The sequence below is a fragment of the Apus apus genome, chromosome 3, assembly GCF_020740795.1.
Source record: "Apus apus isolate bApuApu2 chromosome 3, bApuApu2.pri.cur, whole genome shotgun sequence".
Taxonomy (NCBI): domain Eukaryota; kingdom Metazoa; phylum Chordata; class Aves; order Apodiformes; family Apodidae; genus Apus; species Apus apus.
Window position 1 is genome coordinate 83,048,746 of NC_067284.1, and position 19,008 is coordinate 83,067,753.

At 38.7% G+C, this 19,008-nt stretch overlaps 1 protein-coding gene across 7 annotated transcripts in view; it reads left to right on the top strand.

Annotated features, from left to right (window-relative positions):
- The window catches only part of RGS7 (regulator of G protein signaling 7), a 264,913-nt gene that overhangs the window by 15,134 nt on the left and 230,771 nt on the right, over positions 1–19,008 (top strand). For 5 of the 7 annotated variants that reach the window (XM_051615777.1, XM_051615775.1, XM_051615779.1 and 2 more), the window contains exons 1-2: positions 11,761–11,839; positions 12,905–13,016. The exons of 1 other annotated variant lie outside the window; for it this stretch is intronic. In XM_051615777.1, coding sequence (XP_051471737.1) covers positions 12,939–13,016 — 78 coding nt within the window. In that variant the 5' untranslated portion in view covers positions 11,761–11,839; positions 12,905–12,938. Of the gene's footprint in view, positions 1–11,760; positions 11,840–12,904; positions 13,017–19,008 lie in introns of those variants that run through there. One more of the 7 variants, XM_051615774.1, reaches the window with a different exon arrangement.

Below are 19,008 nucleotides of genomic sequence, written 5' to 3' on the forward strand. Positions count from 1 at the left end.
CATGAAGATGGGATTTAAAAAGTTCTGGAATTATCAGGCCTGTTCTCACTTCCCAGGTGTCCTGCTGTACAAGTCAGGAAGCTGTGGCTGTCCTGAGGAAGGCTTCTGGATTTTTCGCACTTTGGGAAGGTGTGCCTTGCTTGGAGCTCTGTGCCAGTGGTGTGAGGGCTTCTGAGCTCCTGCCTGGCTGTGTAGCCTGGAGAGTCAGCCGGTTTAGCAAAGGGTCCCACCTTGGACAAAGTTCCCGGTTGACTTGAATTAGCAGCTATGGGATACACTACCAATATTTGAATGCGCTATTCCAGATGTTTTGTCCCAGTTTTCATGAAGACAAAATATAAGACAGGAAATAATAGAACCAAACTTTTAATCTTCATTTAGCTCGGGCAAAATGATTTAGAAAGCTTTTTATTTATTTATATTTGAAAACATCATTTGCAAAGTTCTTTTGTATGTTACTGGCAGAGCTATGAATGGAGGTGTGATGGCAGACTTGATGATTTCCCTGCCCTAATCCTAGACCTGCTGAGACTAAATGACACTCCAGATTTTGGGCTGTTTTTTTGTATATTCATTCATTTCCACTGCTCCATGCCCATGCACTTCTACTCTGCACACCTCCAGCAAATCTCTGAGCAATTTGAATTTGGATCTTCTGTACATGCATACTAAAGGAGGCAGAGCCATTTACTTACTCCTGTCTTTTTGGATAATATGCTTGTGAACCATATTTTACTTTATTTCTGGAGAATTAGCTGTCTAACTTTGAACAGCCTGGCCGTATAGCAGCGACCATTATACTATAAGCATTGAATGTAGTAAATACGAACTGTGAGCTTTTGGAGAAGGGAACTTTACCTCTTTTTAAAACAAATAGGTCAATATGAGATAAATAATTGTTACATTTCTCAAAACAATAAGTATTGAGTTGCTTGACCAGCAGTTTGATTTCTCATTATTCAATGGATTCAGTGGATTTTTATATATAGAGGTGTAACTAAAACCAAGCAGAATGCTTTTATCCTTTCAAGGTAATTAGGCACTACAAAAGCAGTGAAAAAAAAGGTATTGATATTAATTTAAAAGGTAGAAGTTAGATTTTTTTATGCATTGCTTATGGTATGTGATCCAGAACAAGTCAGGAAAGAGGAGAAAAAACGTGACAGATTGTAATGGAAATAAATGTCCTTGTTTTATTGTTTTGCATCTCGCTCAGCCTTCCTGCCTCTATGAGCTATAGGAGTAATGAACAGAAAAACACCTACTGAAGAGATGCAGTTTTATTACATACCTTTCTTTGTAATACTTATCTTTCAGTTAACTTAGTATGCATGTATGTAAAATATATATATTTTTTTTAAAAAGTGCAGTGTGGAGAGAAATGAAAGTAGATAGAGAAAGAAAAGGCTTGTTGCTGTCTCAGTGCTGGAGCACTGTAGCTGAATGGTGAAATTTAGGCCCCAGTGAACAGGTTGGACTTTGAATTCACTAAACAAGAAATGAGTTTTCCAGGTCAGTTAACATCTCAGTTTCCAAAGCGAGGTGTTCCTAATGAGGGAAAACAACTCAGGAAAGGAAGGGTGTAGTTTCTTGGCAACCCAGAACTGACTCATGCTGCCAGCATCATATCTAGGAGTTAGAGCCCTCCAAGGTTCTGTCATGGAGCTGTTTCATTGATAATCATGAGTACTTAGAATCTACCTAAAGGTGGATTAATTCCATTTTATTGGCTTAACAAGTGAATAGTGGAGATGCTTTTTTTTTTTTTTTTCCTAAGTCATATAATTTAAATGACATCAGTGAAATACTAAACCAGTACAGTTAAAACTGATGATAATTAAAGATTACAAAGCATTTGGTGACTAGAGCAACATTAACCTGCATGAGTAATGTTTCTTTCAATTAAACAAAATTTTGAAAAGCTAAAGATCTGAAAAAAATTGTCAGCATACATTATGTCCCACTTGTGATGCCCTAGAAAGCTCCTTTTGCCATTCTCTTTTTTGCTGCTTCATGTTAATTATAGTATTTTAGATACTGTTCCAAGAAAATCTGCCAAAATACTTGATCGACCTTAAGTGAAGTGGGAGTGCTTTATTGTGCTTGGACATCAGTGTTGCAGCTGTTTAGGGAATTATTTATTTATTTTTTGAAAGGCTAGAGATCACCTTTTAAATGGCCTATTGGAACTTTTGAAGATCATACCTGATTTCTTGTCTCTTAATTATGCTGCAATTTTATTTTTTTTTCTGGACATGGCTTCTGTAAAGCTAGTTTAGAGATATTTTTAGAACTACCTGGCTTCCACTATGAAACTAAATTGATGATGTCTTATTTTTGGCAAAAGAGCTGGGCAAACAAGGGTATTGGAATATTGCAGAAAAGGTAGGATGATGAAACAGCAAGACTCCTCACTTCCTCATGCTGATGAATGAGGCTATGAATATTTTATATCAGTAAATGCTGTGACAACATTCTCACTTTTAGGATATAGGACAGCAGTAGATTGAGGAGGAAGGAAGGGTCTGTGAGGTGAGCCTTTCTTACTTTACTAAGCTTTTGCTGCTGACTATATCTCATTTCTCTGGAGTTGGTGTACTTATTCTTAGCGGATTTTTGTCCCAGAATGAATACTGCAATGTAGGTTTGGCTGCTTTGACATGTGGCATTATTGCCTCAAAGCATCTTCCTCTCCATACTCTTGGACTGCACAACTGAGTAGTAATTCTTTGCTTTTCTGCAGACTGCAGGAAGGGGGTGTCAGCATCGTGTCCATGGAGGAGGAAGTCTGATTTCTGTCCTGTTCATTTCCCTCTGGATTGATGGCATAGAGAGGTTATCCAGGCAGCATTGCCCAAGTTCTGAGTAGTAAGATGGAGGGAGGTTAGAGTGAAGAGGACTGTTGTGGATGCAGCTCTATTAACTGACTACATTTAGAATTGAAACATTTTCATGATATTGTTAAATTGGTCATTGTCAGTTTAAATGCATGACTTTATCCTCTTTCTGCTTTAATTAATGAATGCTGGCCTTCCATTGTCACAGGTGCCTGCATACAAATTATGGGGATATTGTGTGTACCCTCAGGGAAGAGGTTGGGAAGGACAGGTAATTGGAAGCTGTATTGTGACTGGCAAAGCAATGTAGGCATTTATGACGTTAGCAACAATATACTGGAACATGCTTCACCAAACTAAAATGACATTTAGTCAGCTAAAAAATTGGTTAGGCAGGGATGTGTGCCTACAATTTTGTATCTGCATTTTGCTTTCTGGATGCGGGTCTCGTGCCTGTTGAATCTTGCAGTGAAAGTGATTTACTTTAAAAGGTATCAGGTTAGATTGCAGAGTTGGTTCCATATTTCAAGGTCCTTCCTCTTAACGTGTTTTAAAAGTTTGATGATGATTTAGGATAATGAAAAATAGTTCCACTTGTGAGAACTGAAATGGTAATAAGGCCATAGAAACAATCTCCAAACAACTTTAAACTGAAACATGAAGTCAGCTGAGAACTGTGGCTAAATCTGCGGGCCTAACCATTGGTCACTTCTGAGCATCTGCTGCATGGCAAAGAAAATATCTTGATTGCTGCTTTTCAGTAGGTGAGCTTTTGGTCTAAGGTGAACTGAGCTGAAACCAGATTTTGCTTCTGTTTACTCTTCCACTATCAAATTGTTTGAAACAATCTGAGCCCATATGAAGCCACTTTCTCTGATGAATGCATGCTAGATATAACTGCATTATAATGACAGAAAATTATCTATCACATACATTACATAGCCACAGTCATGGATGTGGAACATGTAGTACAATGAGGCTAAACACACAAGTTAGATAACCTTTGTATTAGCATTCCATAGCACTACCAGATGAACAAGTGCTATATGAGTGACTGAAATAAACTATGAGTTCATGACTGTAAATTTTGGTTCCTTCTGCCACATGAAAGGCATTTACTTTAGGTTTTTGCAGTCTCTGTTTTGGCTTTTTGTGCCTTTAGAGAAGTTCCTGAAAACTATTGTCACTTACACTAAATAGTTTTTCATATTTTGCAACTAGCTTTGTTCCTTACTAGCTAAATTTATTCCAAATACAAAGCCATACTCCCCCTGTCTGAAACTTACTCAGAACTTGTTCCCTTACTATTTGTAGTCAAGAAGTAGATAGTAGTAATAATTTAAAAGACTGGTTCTCCTTGCCCAGTAAGAATGGACTCTTCTTGCTTTATAACTGCCCAGTCCTTGAGCATTTTGGTTCCCTACGACTCCCTGAACCCTACCTGCATTCTCTTTTCTTTTTTGAGATGAAAAACCAACTGAATTCTTCTCTTACATAGTGCTCAGGTTATTTTTTTCTTGCATTTAGTTTTCCTTTCATTAATTTTATTCTGATATTCTAACCAATTTGCAGATAAAATGGAATAAATCCTTGCTTTCTGAATTCTTCTCCTTGCTCCCTTTCTGTCATCCTAGTCCACCCCCTTCCTTTACCATTGGCAGCTGCACAAGTTTCATTTGGCATACAGAGTCATTGAGATTGGAGAGTCTGATTTCAGTCTGCTTCCTTATTAAATTAATAGTACTGGATGTATTTATGCTACAGCCTTGACTATCATGACCTCTTTATTAACTTGTCTCCATCTCTCTCTTCTCTTACCCAAAAGCCCGTGGCTAAATATCTTTCCTCCCACACAAGACAAGTCTTTATATTTTGCAAATCTTATGCTGGATGTCTGATTCCCTTACATAAAATGTTAATTCCCTATCTAGGCACAGCAAAGCTCTGCTATTTAGCTCCAGTTTATTTTACTGCTGCTTTCTGTCTCCATTCTCTTGCAAAAATAAGGTTTAAACAATTGCTATATTAGGAGGAAAACTTTTTTTTTTTTATGGTAAGCATTTTATTGGTCAGACACCTGATCAGGCTTCACTGCTTCTAGGGCAAAGTAGAAGCTAGTGATAAAACCAACTACATATATCCTTGTGCTTAGTAGTTCTTTACATCACTAGAGAATGGTACTGTAGACAGTAACAAAGATCAGACATTTTGGAAAGATTGTATACAAAATTAGATTCATTTTCCTGTGTGTCTTGCATATTTTAATTTCCTTCTCCTTCTTGTTTTACCTCGGTGTTTGGCTATTCCAGATTATGAGCTCTAGATCAGGGTTACTTAAGTTTCCCTTGCTTGCAAAGTGACTTACAATATAGTTTAAGTAAAGAACTTTGTTTTACTCACTGACTCCCAAATTCTGGCAACTGTGCCATGTTTTACAACATCAGAGTTTCTCTAAGACTTTTCTTGACTGTCTCAACTGTTCTTTGAGTGACTACTTTGAACACCTAGATTTGTTGTTGTTTGAACTTTTCTTCCTAACTTCCTCATATGATTTTAGAGAGAATACAGCCAAGTTCTTTCATAAATAAAATTTGCTTTCTTAGCTATTTTTTTAAACTACAGATCTGCATTTTAGGGGTATAAGAAAGTGTCCTTTAATATTTGAGAAATTGTGTAAAATTTGAACGTCTGCTAATAGTCATGTAGTCTCAAGGGAAAATCTTTGTGATAAGGAGCGATTCTGGGAAGGACTTGAGTTTACTCTGTGGATTCAAAAAACCCCACACTCCTAATTTATGGTTCTATTACTTCTTTCTTTCTTTGGGAGTCTTTAGCCAACATAGACACCTGCTTATTTGCTTCTTGTAATTTTTAGTTCCTTGATTTTCTGAAGAATTTAATTAAGAGAAAAAAAAGTTTGAATGCTATGTAGACTTTTGAAAGGAAGAAAACTTAATTTATTTCTGTGAAGGAATTATTATCTTGTATGTACTTGGATATAAATGGATGTAGATTTGTTCAGTTTGTGATGCACAATCAGTGAATTGATTCTGGCTGATTTAAACCTTTAGAAAAACGAAGTGACCTTGGGGGAGGAAAATGCTGTTTGATTAGATTATCTGTGGATGTCAGGCAGGGAATTGGTGAATGGTAGAGGAAACTTCAAAATGAAAGGTAGTAGAAAGAGAAATGATGAACAAAGCCTGTTAAATCACTGAGCTCTCATTTTCTCCATTGCATTCAGCTCAGTGAATTAATTGGATTAAGTCACATCAACCCTGATTGCTGGTAGGACCGAGCAGAGTGGGGAATTTCAGTAGGAGCTTGCATAGCCAGGTTTGGCACTTGCAGATTACCTGTGATGGTGTGGTGCTATGATAGCTGCCACAGTTTTGTGGTTTTGTTTTGGTTTGTGGTGGGTTTTTTTTGTTGTTTTGGTTTTGTGGTGTGTGTAAACTTAGCTTACGGTTTAAAAGGTATGTTGAAGAACAGTTGTTTTTTTAATAAAACAAAGTACCTCTGACACGTGACAAACCTACAAAAGTCATCAGGTAATCTATTTTTGGCATTTACTTATTTGTCTGAAGCTTCTAGAAAGCCTGTCTCTGTATAAACAGGAGGAGATGAGATACACAAGGCAACAGTTCTTTTCAAAAATTCTCAGTTTCTTCCTAATCTCTCCTTATGAACTTCTTAAATGCATCTGCCACTTCCCTAAAAAAACTTTTCAACAACTTGCAAGACCTGTCTCCTGCTAACCATGACCAAGCCCTATGTCTCATTCTGTGCTTTCTACCATCTCTTCTGAGCCTCTTTCCCTTGGTTTTTTCCCTTGTTTTCTTCTGCTGGGCTATTTTTATTTATCAGCTCACTTCTTTCCCACACAAATTATTTCTCCAGCCTAGTTCTTGGTGTCTCCTGATAATTCTGTTATGATGTCTTTCAACAATTACTCTGTTCTGGTCTGTAACCATGGCATTCTCATACATGGTGTGCTTTCTTCCCTCCCTTTATAGGGCTTCTGAGTTCCCCTTTCATGCCAAAGGATTCTAAATCACTGACTTATTCCTAATTAATCCTTAATAAGTGGCTTATTCTATTCTATTTTCATCTCAGCAAATGCAGTCCTATGAATAAGGCCCAAGATATTTTCTTGAGGAATAAAGGGGAAGGGCTAGTCACTTGGTTTGTTGGGAGTTTGCTGTTGTTTTAATGACAAAACCCTTCCAAAATACTGTGGGGTTTTGGGTCTTTTTTTTTAACCTGCAACTATTGTCAAGTTGAGTTAGGCTAACAGTTTGGGCTAAAAGAATTGTAACTAAATTTACAAAACCACAGTCACTGTGTTTTCTTTCCCTGCTTGGTAGGGACACTTCTATGTGAGGTATGCAGCATCTGAAGATGTAGATACTAACCTGTGAATCTCTCATCTTTGCCTTTCAGGAGAGCATCATAAACACCAAGTAATAAGAGACGCTGAGAGCAATGCACCCTTAATTTAAATATTTAATCAGAAGCAGAGACCAGATGTCCCATTCTCCCAGCTTTAGGTTCATTCTGTGTTAATACTATTTTTACACAAAATCAGAAAGCCTCCCCAGGAACTGTTCTGCGAGTTGAGACCAGGATTCAGACCTTGCTAGAGTAAAGGATGCTGTTTTGATGAAATAAAAATTTAAAGCAAAACCCATCGTTCTTTTTTTTTTCCTTCTTTCCTGGAGATTGTTTATTCCTACATGCTTGCTTGATGTCTCTAGCTGGTAAAGCAGTAGTAAGATCAGGAGTAATTCATCCTGAATCTTCCAGGAAGTTTTAAGGAATACAGTGTATTATGTCTCATTTCTGTAAATAGTCTCACTTTATTTAGGAAATTAAGGTGTATAGGTGGTTGTGGTAGTTCTTTCTGTGGAAAGAAAATTGATATTGATCCATACTTCTTGTGAATCAGTTAATGTAACCTCCTTTCTCTTTGAGAAAGACTGCCCTCTTCTGGATATCGTTAGAACTGGCTTAATTGTCAGGACAAGCAGGTTGTTAATTAAGGTTCTTCTGTTTCGTCTGTTGAAGCTGTTGAATTTCCATGGATAGCAGTGGTAGGCATCATATTGATATAAAATTCTATGTAGCTGTGGATTTTCTATGACAGTAAAATTCGAAATTTTTAGGAGGGAAATTAGTTGCATTGAAGTTTTATATATCTGCAAATTGTACTGTGTGGTATGTATGGTGGGGGGTGTGTCTCTCATACTTTGAAAAAAAAAGATTGTGGAAATGTGGGCTTTCCTTATTTCTAATAATTTCCCATTTCTGTTAAATTATATCTGCCCATGACTTAAGGGTTTGGGGTTTTTTTGTTTTTGTTGTTCTATCAGTTTAGAGTTTTTCCCTGTAAAAATAGCTTTGATCTTCAGCATCATAAATTGACAAGCGTAATCAGAGTTTAAACGGAGTTGATCTTAAAAATAAGTGCCATGAAGGAAGTAGTGAAGTTTGTAAGTCAGTCCTGGGTTGAGTTCTAGTAAATATATACTGTAACCCATAATAATCTGAATGATATTTGAAGACCTACATTAAATGAAGTGATTGCAATTCACTCCAGGAGGAGCAGGCTAGTGGAAAAAAACCCACAAACCTGGGTGCTATACTTTATGGTAGCACAGTATTGACTCATGGGTCTGTTTAGAGCCTAGTTAACTGGAATGTTTCCATTTTTTTGGTAAAATTATATGTGATTGTTTATAAAGCTGTAATGTTTTAAAGACATTGTAATGGAACAGTATCATCTTGTTCTAAGAGTTAGAGACAAGAGATAAATTGATGGATATAGACAGCATGTTGGCATAATGCTACAGCAGTGGTCAGCAGGACAGAACAAAATTCCTCATTTCTTTAACATCCAGATAGATTGTCATGTACATCCTGACGTAATATTTTTACTTTAAAATGTCTGAGTGTTTTATGTACCATGTGTGTATTATCTTACTGGAATACTTCCAGTTGGAAGTATGGAAGTTGTATTAAAAATGCAAACTAACAGAAAATGTAGTCATCATATTGCTAAATCACGTGTACTTTATTGCCTTATTAGATAAAACTGCCCCTTGGCAGCCTATCTTTGTTTTATTAATGAGTAGTTTTGCCCTGCATTTTGAAACAGGCCATTCCTCTTCTGGCAGACAATACCATCTGGGAATGCTTATGCTGGTTGTGTATAAGTGATGGCTCTCAACATGGGAAAGATGTGCAAGTAATTTATGAACTAAAGCCTTCTATAGGCTATTGAACACATTCAACTGCATTAGAATGAGATTACTCAGTTATGTATTTTTAAAAGACATTATTTAAATTTTTAATTTTTTTTTTATTTTTCACTTAAGGAAGTAGTTCAGCCCAGGGTCTCTTTCACCACAAAATGGTAACAAAATGTAATTGAGTTGTTTCTAATCTTCTCTTCTGTTTAGCCCTTTCAGGGTTTAGAGCATCTGTTTCATTTTGATAGTGGACATTCTGGTGAAGTGGAAAAAAATTGGGTGCACTTCAGTGTAGCAAGTCTGTAGTTATAAGTCACATCACTGGGATGCTTGAATTACTCCTTTGGTTCTGAGAAGATTAAATACAATGTGTGAAATACGGCTCCTTGTGCCGTTACTAGACAAAATCATATTGACTTTCAGTAGGTCCAAATCATTGCTTTGTCAACATACTTGAATGAATTTGCTTTAGAACTTCATTTAAGGTAATGAAATCTGTTTATTTTAAAAGAAAATGTATAAAGCTCACCTAACTAGTATAATATTTTATATTTTACTTTATTTGTGAAATTAAGCAGAATGCTTAAAGCAAAACTAAAGCAAAGGCAAGGCTGGAGACATTATAGCCAAAATCCAAGCTCAGTTGGGGATACCTCTGCCTTTAGTTTTAAAGAGATTCTTGGGAAGTACAAGTTTGGGAATTACAGAATCATAAAATGCCAGGTTGGAAGGGACCTCAAGGATCACCTGGTCCAATCTTTCCAGGTAATACTATAGTTTATGATGGCTCAGCACCCTGTCAAGTTAGACTTAAAACTGTCCCATGTGGGGGAATCTACCACTTCCCTTGTGAGACTATTCCAATGTTTGACTGTCCTCATGGTGAAAAATTTACCTCTTGTGTCCAATCAGAATCTCACCAGGAGTGACTTGTGTCCATTACCCCTTGTCTTTTCCATGTGACTCCTTGCAAATAGGGAGTCTCCATCTTCTTGGTAGCCACCCTTTAAGCACTGGAACATGGTAATAAGGTCTCCCCAAAGTCTTATTTTCTCAAGGCTGAGCAAACCCAGTTTTCCCAGCCTCTCCTCATCTGGAATATTGCTGCCTAAATTAGTCAGCTTTGTTGAGGAGTTTTTTGAAGATGACACATAACCTCTGTCAAAATCTGTTTTAATAACGTTATAGTAAATAGGTAATTGGAGTAATCTTGTAAACAAGTTCATGTATGTAGTCCAAAAATTGCATTACAAAAAGAGTTGAATTATTTTCCCCCACTTGAATTAGTAACAAGATGAGACAGAAAAAGAAAACAAGCATACAACTTCATTGGAAACTTTTTAGTGTTTGATTTTATTTTTTTTTTTTAATGCCCTTTAACACAACTATGTTAAGCATTGGCTGGCAGAGCAAACGAAAATGTATATTATCAATATTTTAAATGATTTTTCCTCTTATCTCTTAGGATAAAATTACATTTAAAGCCTATTTTACCCAGTTCCCATTTTACTCTCCAAGAAATTTAAACACCAGTCTGACAAATAAGATTTTGAGTTTATTGTTATGCCATACCACCACAAGGGTGTCACTTTTGTTCTCAGCAGATGTTGAGTGGCATTCCTTGACTTACAGTACAGCTGTAAGTTTTACATAGTCAAATCTGTGAGAGCTGAACACTGCAGTGATGCTCATTTAGGACATCGGTGTGAAAGCTAGGGAAATTAGAGGCTGAGATCTTTGTTGCTGGTACCTATTTCTCAACAGTGAACTGGAAGATTAATAGTTTGATTCAGATTTCATTGTTTAGCCTTGTCAAGATGCTGTTGTACATCAAGTGGATTTTAATAGGAAACAAGCCTTTCCCGAGTTCTCTGTTCTTTAGTTTTTTTCTTTTGGAAAAATTAAGCATTCGTGTTCATATGTAATGAGGAAGTATGACTTGGAGACCTGATTTTTTTTCTTTTAAAAGGGTCAACTTTAGGCCTTCACAAATTAAGCAGTTTGCTGGGACATAGCAAAACAGTCCTGAGGTGTCCTCAGGGCTCCTTCCTATCCAACTGGAGCAGACTCGCTCTCTGCTCATTCCGTTCTGCTGCACAGCGAGGTCTGCAGTGCCAGTACGGCACAATCTCCTCCTAGTTCTCACTGAGAAAAAAAACAACAAACAAGCAGTGCCCAGAATTAAGCAGAGTAACAGGCAGATTCCCTGTTGCTGTCATTAAAGGACTAAAGACAAAGCGACTTGACCCACCGGTGTCTTTCAGCACCAACTCCCCCTCTTCCTTCCCTATCCCATTAGCCCACGTTCCCTTCCTGCCCAGCCCTCCAGTGCTGCCTAATCTCATTTACCGGGGCTGCTGCCAGATCTGCTGTCAGCTGCGGTTTCTTGGCCGCTGTTTTCGGCGAGCGCACCGAGCGCGCCGAGGAGGAGGCGTGCGCTGGGGGGGCTGCGTGTGCCGGAGCGGCGGCGGCGGCGGCGGCAGCACCTTTGACGTGCCCGTCCCCCACGTGACGGCCGCTCCATTGCGGGGAGGGAGCTGAGGAGCCGCCGCTCCGGCAGAGCAGGGGAGCGGAGCCGCAGCCTCGGCGGCGGCACCGGCACCGGCAGCGCCTCCGCCCGCAGTCTGTGTGATGAGCCATCACCGCGTCCCTCCGCCCGCTGCCGGCTGACACCCACCGCGCGGGGCGCGCCCGGAGCAGCGGCAGGAGGCGAGGAACCGCGGCCACCGAGCAGTGACCTTGGCCCAGGAGGTAAACGAGCCGGGCGGGGCGCTGCGCTCCTTCCGCGCCGCTCCGCGCCCCCGCCCCGCGGAAGGCCGGGCAGCCCAGGCGGGGCCGCCGTCGCTGTCCGCGGTGCTGAAATCGCGGGCGCCGCGCCGCTTGGCGCCGGGGGGCGCGCCCCCGTGGAGGGGCACTGCGGAGCAGGGCAGGGCGCGCCGGCTCCCTGGGCGAGGGGCGGTGAAGGCGGCAGGCGAGAGCTCTGGGGAGCAGGGGAGGGCTTTGGAGGCAAGGGTTGGGAGTAGAGCTCAGCCCTCCGGGCTCTCCGCAGTCGCCGGTGTGGTCTGTAGATGGAGCACGTTCTTACACCTGCGTGCAAAGCCGGAGCTACGGCAGGATCGGAGCTCTAGCTTAGTGCAGCTCCCGTGTGACCGAGGGGAGGGCGGGGAGGAGACGGGGCTGGCGGCGAAGACGGTGTTTTACAGTGAAGTACGGTGAAAGTAGGTGAAAGCGACTGGAAAGCTTTTCTGGCTTGTTCCTTCAATTCCCCCGTCACCTTCTTCCCTCCCTCGGCGTATGTGTAGGGAGAGGTGAATTCACACATGCTGGGGAATTAAAAATAAGTTTAAAGTGTCTGGTTTGCTTTTTCGTGCGTTTGAGGATTGTGAAAGTTGCTATGGCCCGAGCTGTGGGGAGAGGGCACTGCTGAATACACAGTCTTGGGCCGAGTCGGTGCGCTCAGAACTGTGGTCTGGAAGGCGCGGAGCATCCCTCTGTGAAGCCTGTGCGGGGGAGGAGGGAGTGCGTTGTGAGGAGGCGTCTGCATGATATGGTGGTTAGTGGTATGTCAGGGAACTATTCCGAGTGACAATTCATTAACGTCTTAATCAGATTAACCTATTAGATTTGTTGTTTACAGGCAAAAAAGAGGAATGACACTAGATGGTGAAATGCAGCTTTGCTCTGGTGTAAATAGCTGTTGGAGTACGAGCATACACTGATTTTGATAATGTTGGTAGAAAGTCATGTCCATTAATCATCAGGGAAGGAAGGAGACCTAAGGCAACGTCTTACTGAAATCACTTTTACCTTTTACAGTGCAACGTTCAAACGCAGATCAAATCTGTGGGACATGGCACAAGGAAATAACTATGGGCAAAGCAGCAATGGGGTGGCTGATGAATCCCCAAACATGCTGGTGTACAGAAAGGTAAGTGTCTGTGTTTTTCAAAAGCTGAGGAAGGGTCTTCAGAAAACAATGAAGTCCTGGACATTCTTGCCTAACAAGTGAGGACATTATTTTTGCTGTTTCTCTCCAACTACATTAAAAGATGCTGCTGCTGTTCTTTGTGTTGAGTGGAGCAGTCTGATTTCAGAGCATGACCACCTGGTACTAATTTGTAATGTTTTATGTCTGTTGATATTTCTGCTGTCTAGTGCAGTTTAAATGGCATGTGTATAACCCAGGTGCAACCCATGACTCCTGTTTTGAGAAAAGACTGGATCTGTTGTTTAAATGGTAAAATACACACGTCAACTTTGCATCATGTTGATAAACAGTTGGTTTCAAATACTTGATGGATTTCATTCACTTTCTACATTGATACATGTGATAGGTGGTGGTGGTGATGTGCCAGAGACTGGAACATGTTTTGAGTTCAAGTATTCACTTGTAAAATAAATTAATGTCGTTAAAGCCAAATATTAACTGTATAATACAATATTTTGTATTCCAGTCACTGGGCTAAGATTTTCAGAGTACAGGAAAGTCAGAACCATTAACTTATATCATGTGAGGGGAAAAACTGATTAAAATATTACTTATCTGCAGTCACCACGACTGAAAAACACCAAACATACATTCTAGGGATTCTCTCTGGCAAGGATTTCTAATGTAGTTATTCTAAAAGCATCAATATACAGATTTCCAGTCGTTGAACTCCAGCAGTGCAGCTTATTTACCACTGTGCTTTGATTTAAATGACAGTAAATGCTTGGGGATTTGAGATGTGTAAATACTTTTTTTTTTAGTAAAGCTTTAATTGCATTTGTCAGAATAGAGTAACAAAATAAACTCTAATAATAATGGAGAAAAATAACTTTGCTGTCACAAACTGAAATACGTAATTATGCATCTACTTGTTTGTTCCTAGAACATGGTGCTTTCTAACTTGTTTGTGGTTGCTTTTATCAGGTGAGAAAAAAAAAATCAATATTTTTACTTTGTTAGAGGCATTGACTTTTTGCAATTTAACTGTAATGGAAAGCATCTGAGAAATGCTCTGTTTAGGCTTTGAGGTGAACTGAGGTGTCATCAGTAACCATGGTAAGTGTTCTTTTCCTAGAAATTAAGTAGTCTCAAATTGAAATTGGATGCACATTATTTCCTCTTCCTATTTTCAAGTATGTTGCTGATTTTGGTTAGTTGGTCGTGTTCAATATTTTGAAAAATTTGGCTTACTTTATGTAAGTGAATAAGTTTATGCATTTAATCTTAGTTAACTATCTGTGTAAGGATGCACATTTAGGAAAATATGGGTTGACCTTGTCATTAACACCTCTAGTGTGTTTCAAAATGCAGTTGTATGTATGAAATTCTATGGAAAAATATGGTGCATATATTAAAAGATATCTAGCAAATATATATATTTTTCTTTACAGAAAGGGTATAGAATATAGAATGCTTTATGTTTTTGCTCTCTCTAAACTGAATCTTTCCATATTTTTCATGTGCTTCCACATTGAGAAAGAAGTCTCTTCTCGGCTTCTTTAGTACACTGTTTCTTCTCTTCCGTGGTGACTTTGTCTAAGGAATTGGTTAAGCTGGTGACATACTGTATTTAGTGTGATCTCATGCCAAAATTTAACATTGCCCCTCAGCAGCCTCCAGTCTGAAAGGGAACTGCTGAGGCAAGTGATGAGAATACTAGTGATGCAGGGGAAATTTGAAAATGGGGAGTGGGGATAGACACACTACCTCAGGTGCATGCTCTGCAGATTCAAAGCATCAAACACATTCTCAGTTCTTTGTAAATCAGTGGTAAAGGGGTGGTATCAGTTTGTGTCTTTTAGTTACAGTGGTCCTTCCCTTGTTGTTGCTCAAGCGCAAGCGGTGCCCTCAGACTTCCAAAGAACCCTGACCTCTACAGCATTAATTGCCATATTTATTTTTGTACATGTCAACTGATTTTTGTAGTACAGTGAAACAAAAGGATCATTTAAGGTTGTGCACACTGATGTTAGAGTACAGCAGTCCTTCCTTTGGCAGTATTCAAGAAATAGGCAACAAAATAATAGATAACTTTTAAAAAGAGTCACCTGCCTTTTTCTGCAGTGTGATAGTGCTGTAATTAAATGTGTTATAAATTCTGTCTCTAGAATATAAGAGGAGGATAGTTAGGTGGAAATAATTTCAGTACAGAACATGTAACCTCTGAATGTAATTCCTTAATTGCAACAACTAAATCACAGGATTCCTTGTAATACATTTGAAAACACAATACTTCTCTGTCTGTCATTGTGTTGGAAATGAAAGCACTGTGCAGAATGAACAAAGAACTAGATTTGCCAGCTTCATGAAGGACTCTTTTTTTGGCCAACTGGAAAAGTATTAATAGCTGTTAGGAAAAAAAATGTAAATGTGCTATTGGCTGGGTTCAGAATGAAGCTGAATTTGAAGTCTTGCATTTTGAATAATGTTGCTGAAATCTACAAATGCAGAAATGCTTTCTTGCACTATTTAATGCAACATCAACACATGGAATAACACAGATTTTATGATATTTGTACCTGCAAAGAATGGATGGACATTCATTTGTGGTAACAAAGAACTAAAATTTGGCCACGCTGAGTGAATTTTCAGACACAATCTGAACTAAGCATGTTCTAAACTACATGGAGTTACAGCCCTGGGTCTCCTAAATCCTGATTGTCTGGAGCATTTTATAGAAAATTCTTTACAGAACAAAGTTCTGATGTTTATAAATTCAGTATTTCAGGCTGAAAATGTTATTGAATCATTATTCCACTGTAATTAAATTGCAAACTCTTGACAAAAAGGGCTGGTGGTTTTTCTCAGTTACTTATTTGCAGGTTTGAAGAAAACCAGATTATAAAATTGTAGTATAGAGTAATATAAAGTGTAGATAGCCTGTTATTCTCATAGTAGATTGTATTCATAGACAAAGAAAGGTTTCATTGCATTTTGCTGTCAGGTATGAAATATATATGTATTTAAATCAGCATAGGATAATTAAACATTCAATGCATATATAACTTAGAATTAGTTATTTGAAGCTGTGAGGAAAAAGGCAGCAGCACAGATAAATAGTTCCTTGTATCATTTTTTCATTGCATTTTAAGACGCCTGTGTCAGTGTTTTTATGCCTTGGGGAATAGTTTTAATTTTAATAGAATTTCAGCTGCATTATTCTTTTTGGCTATCAGCCTAATTATAAAGTAGTGACATGTGACACATTATTGGTACTGACATACCTTTAAAAAAGTCCTGATTTTTTTCTGATAGTAATCTGAGGCAAGCATGAAAAATGTAAAAACCCTGCTTTTACTTCCTCTCCAACAGTCTATTCTAGTCAGCAGTTAAAAGAGATGAGAGAGTAGAATCCATACTATTTTAATACCACAAGTTGCTCATACAGAAATCTTGAATTTCAGCAGCACTGACTTACTGCTGCAAGATAGGTTGTAAACAGGAAACTTAACATATAAGGCCTGTATCATGCAGCTTGTTTCAGAGCCTGATCTGTGTTTTTAAAAAATCTCATGCAAAATGCACAGCACAAATGATTAAATGAGTAAGAGCTGTCTTTGAGGAAATTCCATTTCAGACCTACTACTGGTCCTGCTAAAGCTTTGTTTATCTTTCTGGACTGTGCTTTGCTTACTTTTTTAGTGAAACATACACTGCAAGGATTAGGAGTTCTAATTGGTAAGTTCAATGGTTATTGTATTGCTGTCTGAACTAGCTTCATTTGAGAAATGATAGCTTTATTTTGTAGCAATAAGATTAGCCTTGTCTGAATAGTAATATTCTTGTGACCGAGACTTTGGTTCTCTACCTTCCTCACTGTCCTGAGTGTTAATATGGCTTTTGCCCAAGCAGGTTAGAATTACTAACAGGGGAGCTTTCAATGCTGTAATGAAGATAATAAAGTGTTTTTCCTGTTCTTGTGACAATTGTTGAAGGTCATATATGCCAGGACTCATGTACAGCAAGGCTGAATTTGTTATTGCAAGGTACCTGCTTAGTTTACCGTGATCTGATATTCTTAATAGAAACTATGCCTCCAAAGCATGGTGCTTAACAAATGTTGTTCTAAAGGAGCAGTAGCCACGCAGTGACAACACTTGAGGAAATGACCACCATCTTCTAATAACCATTCTCCTCTCCTTTGCTTGTACCAGAGGTGACTTCCAGTGTAGTGTGTAGGTGCTACTATGTTCTCATGTGGCTTTTATCAGCTGCTCCCTTAAAAACATTGTTGGAAGAAAATTATGTCACAGATAATTAGAGCCTGTGAGCCTAAGGAGGGACAGGGTTGGTGGGATTTTTCTAAGTGCTGTTGCTCACTTTGATAAGGGAAAAACTAGTCTGATACTATGAATTTGTGAATATGCCATCACAACCTATGGAGGCATCTTGCTCCCACTGTAAACTGCTGACTTTATTACTACATTGCAAATGCAAGGTACTGGAGATAAGTCATGGGTTGTGTTTGTGGTTTGGGTTGTTGGTTTTTTAAAAATTTTTTATTTTTGTATTAAATTACAGTATATCTCTAAATTATACTGTTCCTTCTTCTGAGAAGAAAAGTAGTACTGTTGCTGGTCTTGGATGCTGGTCTTTGTTTTGTTCCAGTGCTCATCATTATAGAACTGGTGGAGAAAGGTCCACATTTGTGGACCACATGAGTTCCAGCTGTAGGAAGAACTGAATTTATCTCCCTATCCAGTATGAATTTGATTGTCTTCACAACTCTACAGAACTACTGAAAATGCCAAGGAAACCTGGTTAAAAATATGCCTGAGTCTGTAGGTGGCTAGAGTTGTGAGAAGGGCACCTGCCCTGTATATTTGCTTTGGTGACTCCTGCTGATATTTTCCATGCTTTCTATTCTCTTCCTTCCGCTAGGTGTAGAAGTGTATCAAGTGAATTTGCAGGGAGAGGTTTACTGCTGCTTACTGTTGTGAGCTTGATGTGCTGGGATCACTGACATTACTGTCAAATGCAAAAACCCCACAGAATTCTCTGCCACCATGTTACTTCCTGTCTCCATCCCACATGTGCCATCTGAAAACTCTGTGTGCCTGTTTTGATTGTGCATTGTCATTTTCAGTTTCTCTGCTTCTCTCCTTTAAAGCAGTCTACATTTGTAGCTATGGAAACAATGATGCTATTGAGAGTGATGTGCAATGTGGAGTCAGAAATTGTTTGTTTTGGAGTTTTGAGTTTTGCTTTCTTTCATTTCAGACTTAGAACATGCTTTGTGGTCTGCAGAAATTTTTATACTAACCTCTATCATATGACAGCATGTGACAGATTCCCACCAAAGCTGGTATAAACTATAATGAGGCCACATCAAAATACTTGAATGTAAATACAACTTGTTAAATTGTGTATGTTTTCCCAATTTAGTTATTACAGACCCATTGAAGTATAGGTGTAATTTTTAGTATTGGAAGCTCTACATTAGCTTCTTCAAATTGGTCTGTAAAAGCTGCTAAAAGACAAGAAATTGTGCTTACGAAGTCCATTTGCAGACCTAAACCCCAGGCCAAACCTAGAAAAAACAGAATAAAGTAACCAGCAGAGTATTTTTAGTTGTTTTTTACATGCTCTAAAACTTTTCAGACAAAGGGTTGGAGAATGGTAAAGACTGCAGATACGTAATTCAGGGTGTGAGCAATAGTTGGCTTTCAACTATACCTCAGTGTTACAGATGGGCAAACTGAGGCATGACAGTGACGTATCAGAGCAGTGGAAAAGCTAAAAATAATTTATTTATTTATTTATTTATTTATTTATTTTATTGTAAAATAGAGCAAACTTTTCTACAGAAGAGGGAGCCATTATGGCTGAGCTTGTGAAAAGCTACCTGGAATGCCTTCCATTATTCTTTTTTTTTTTTTTTTTAATGGCAAGAGATTGCAGTAATAGGGGAAAAAAATGGAAATTTAGGATA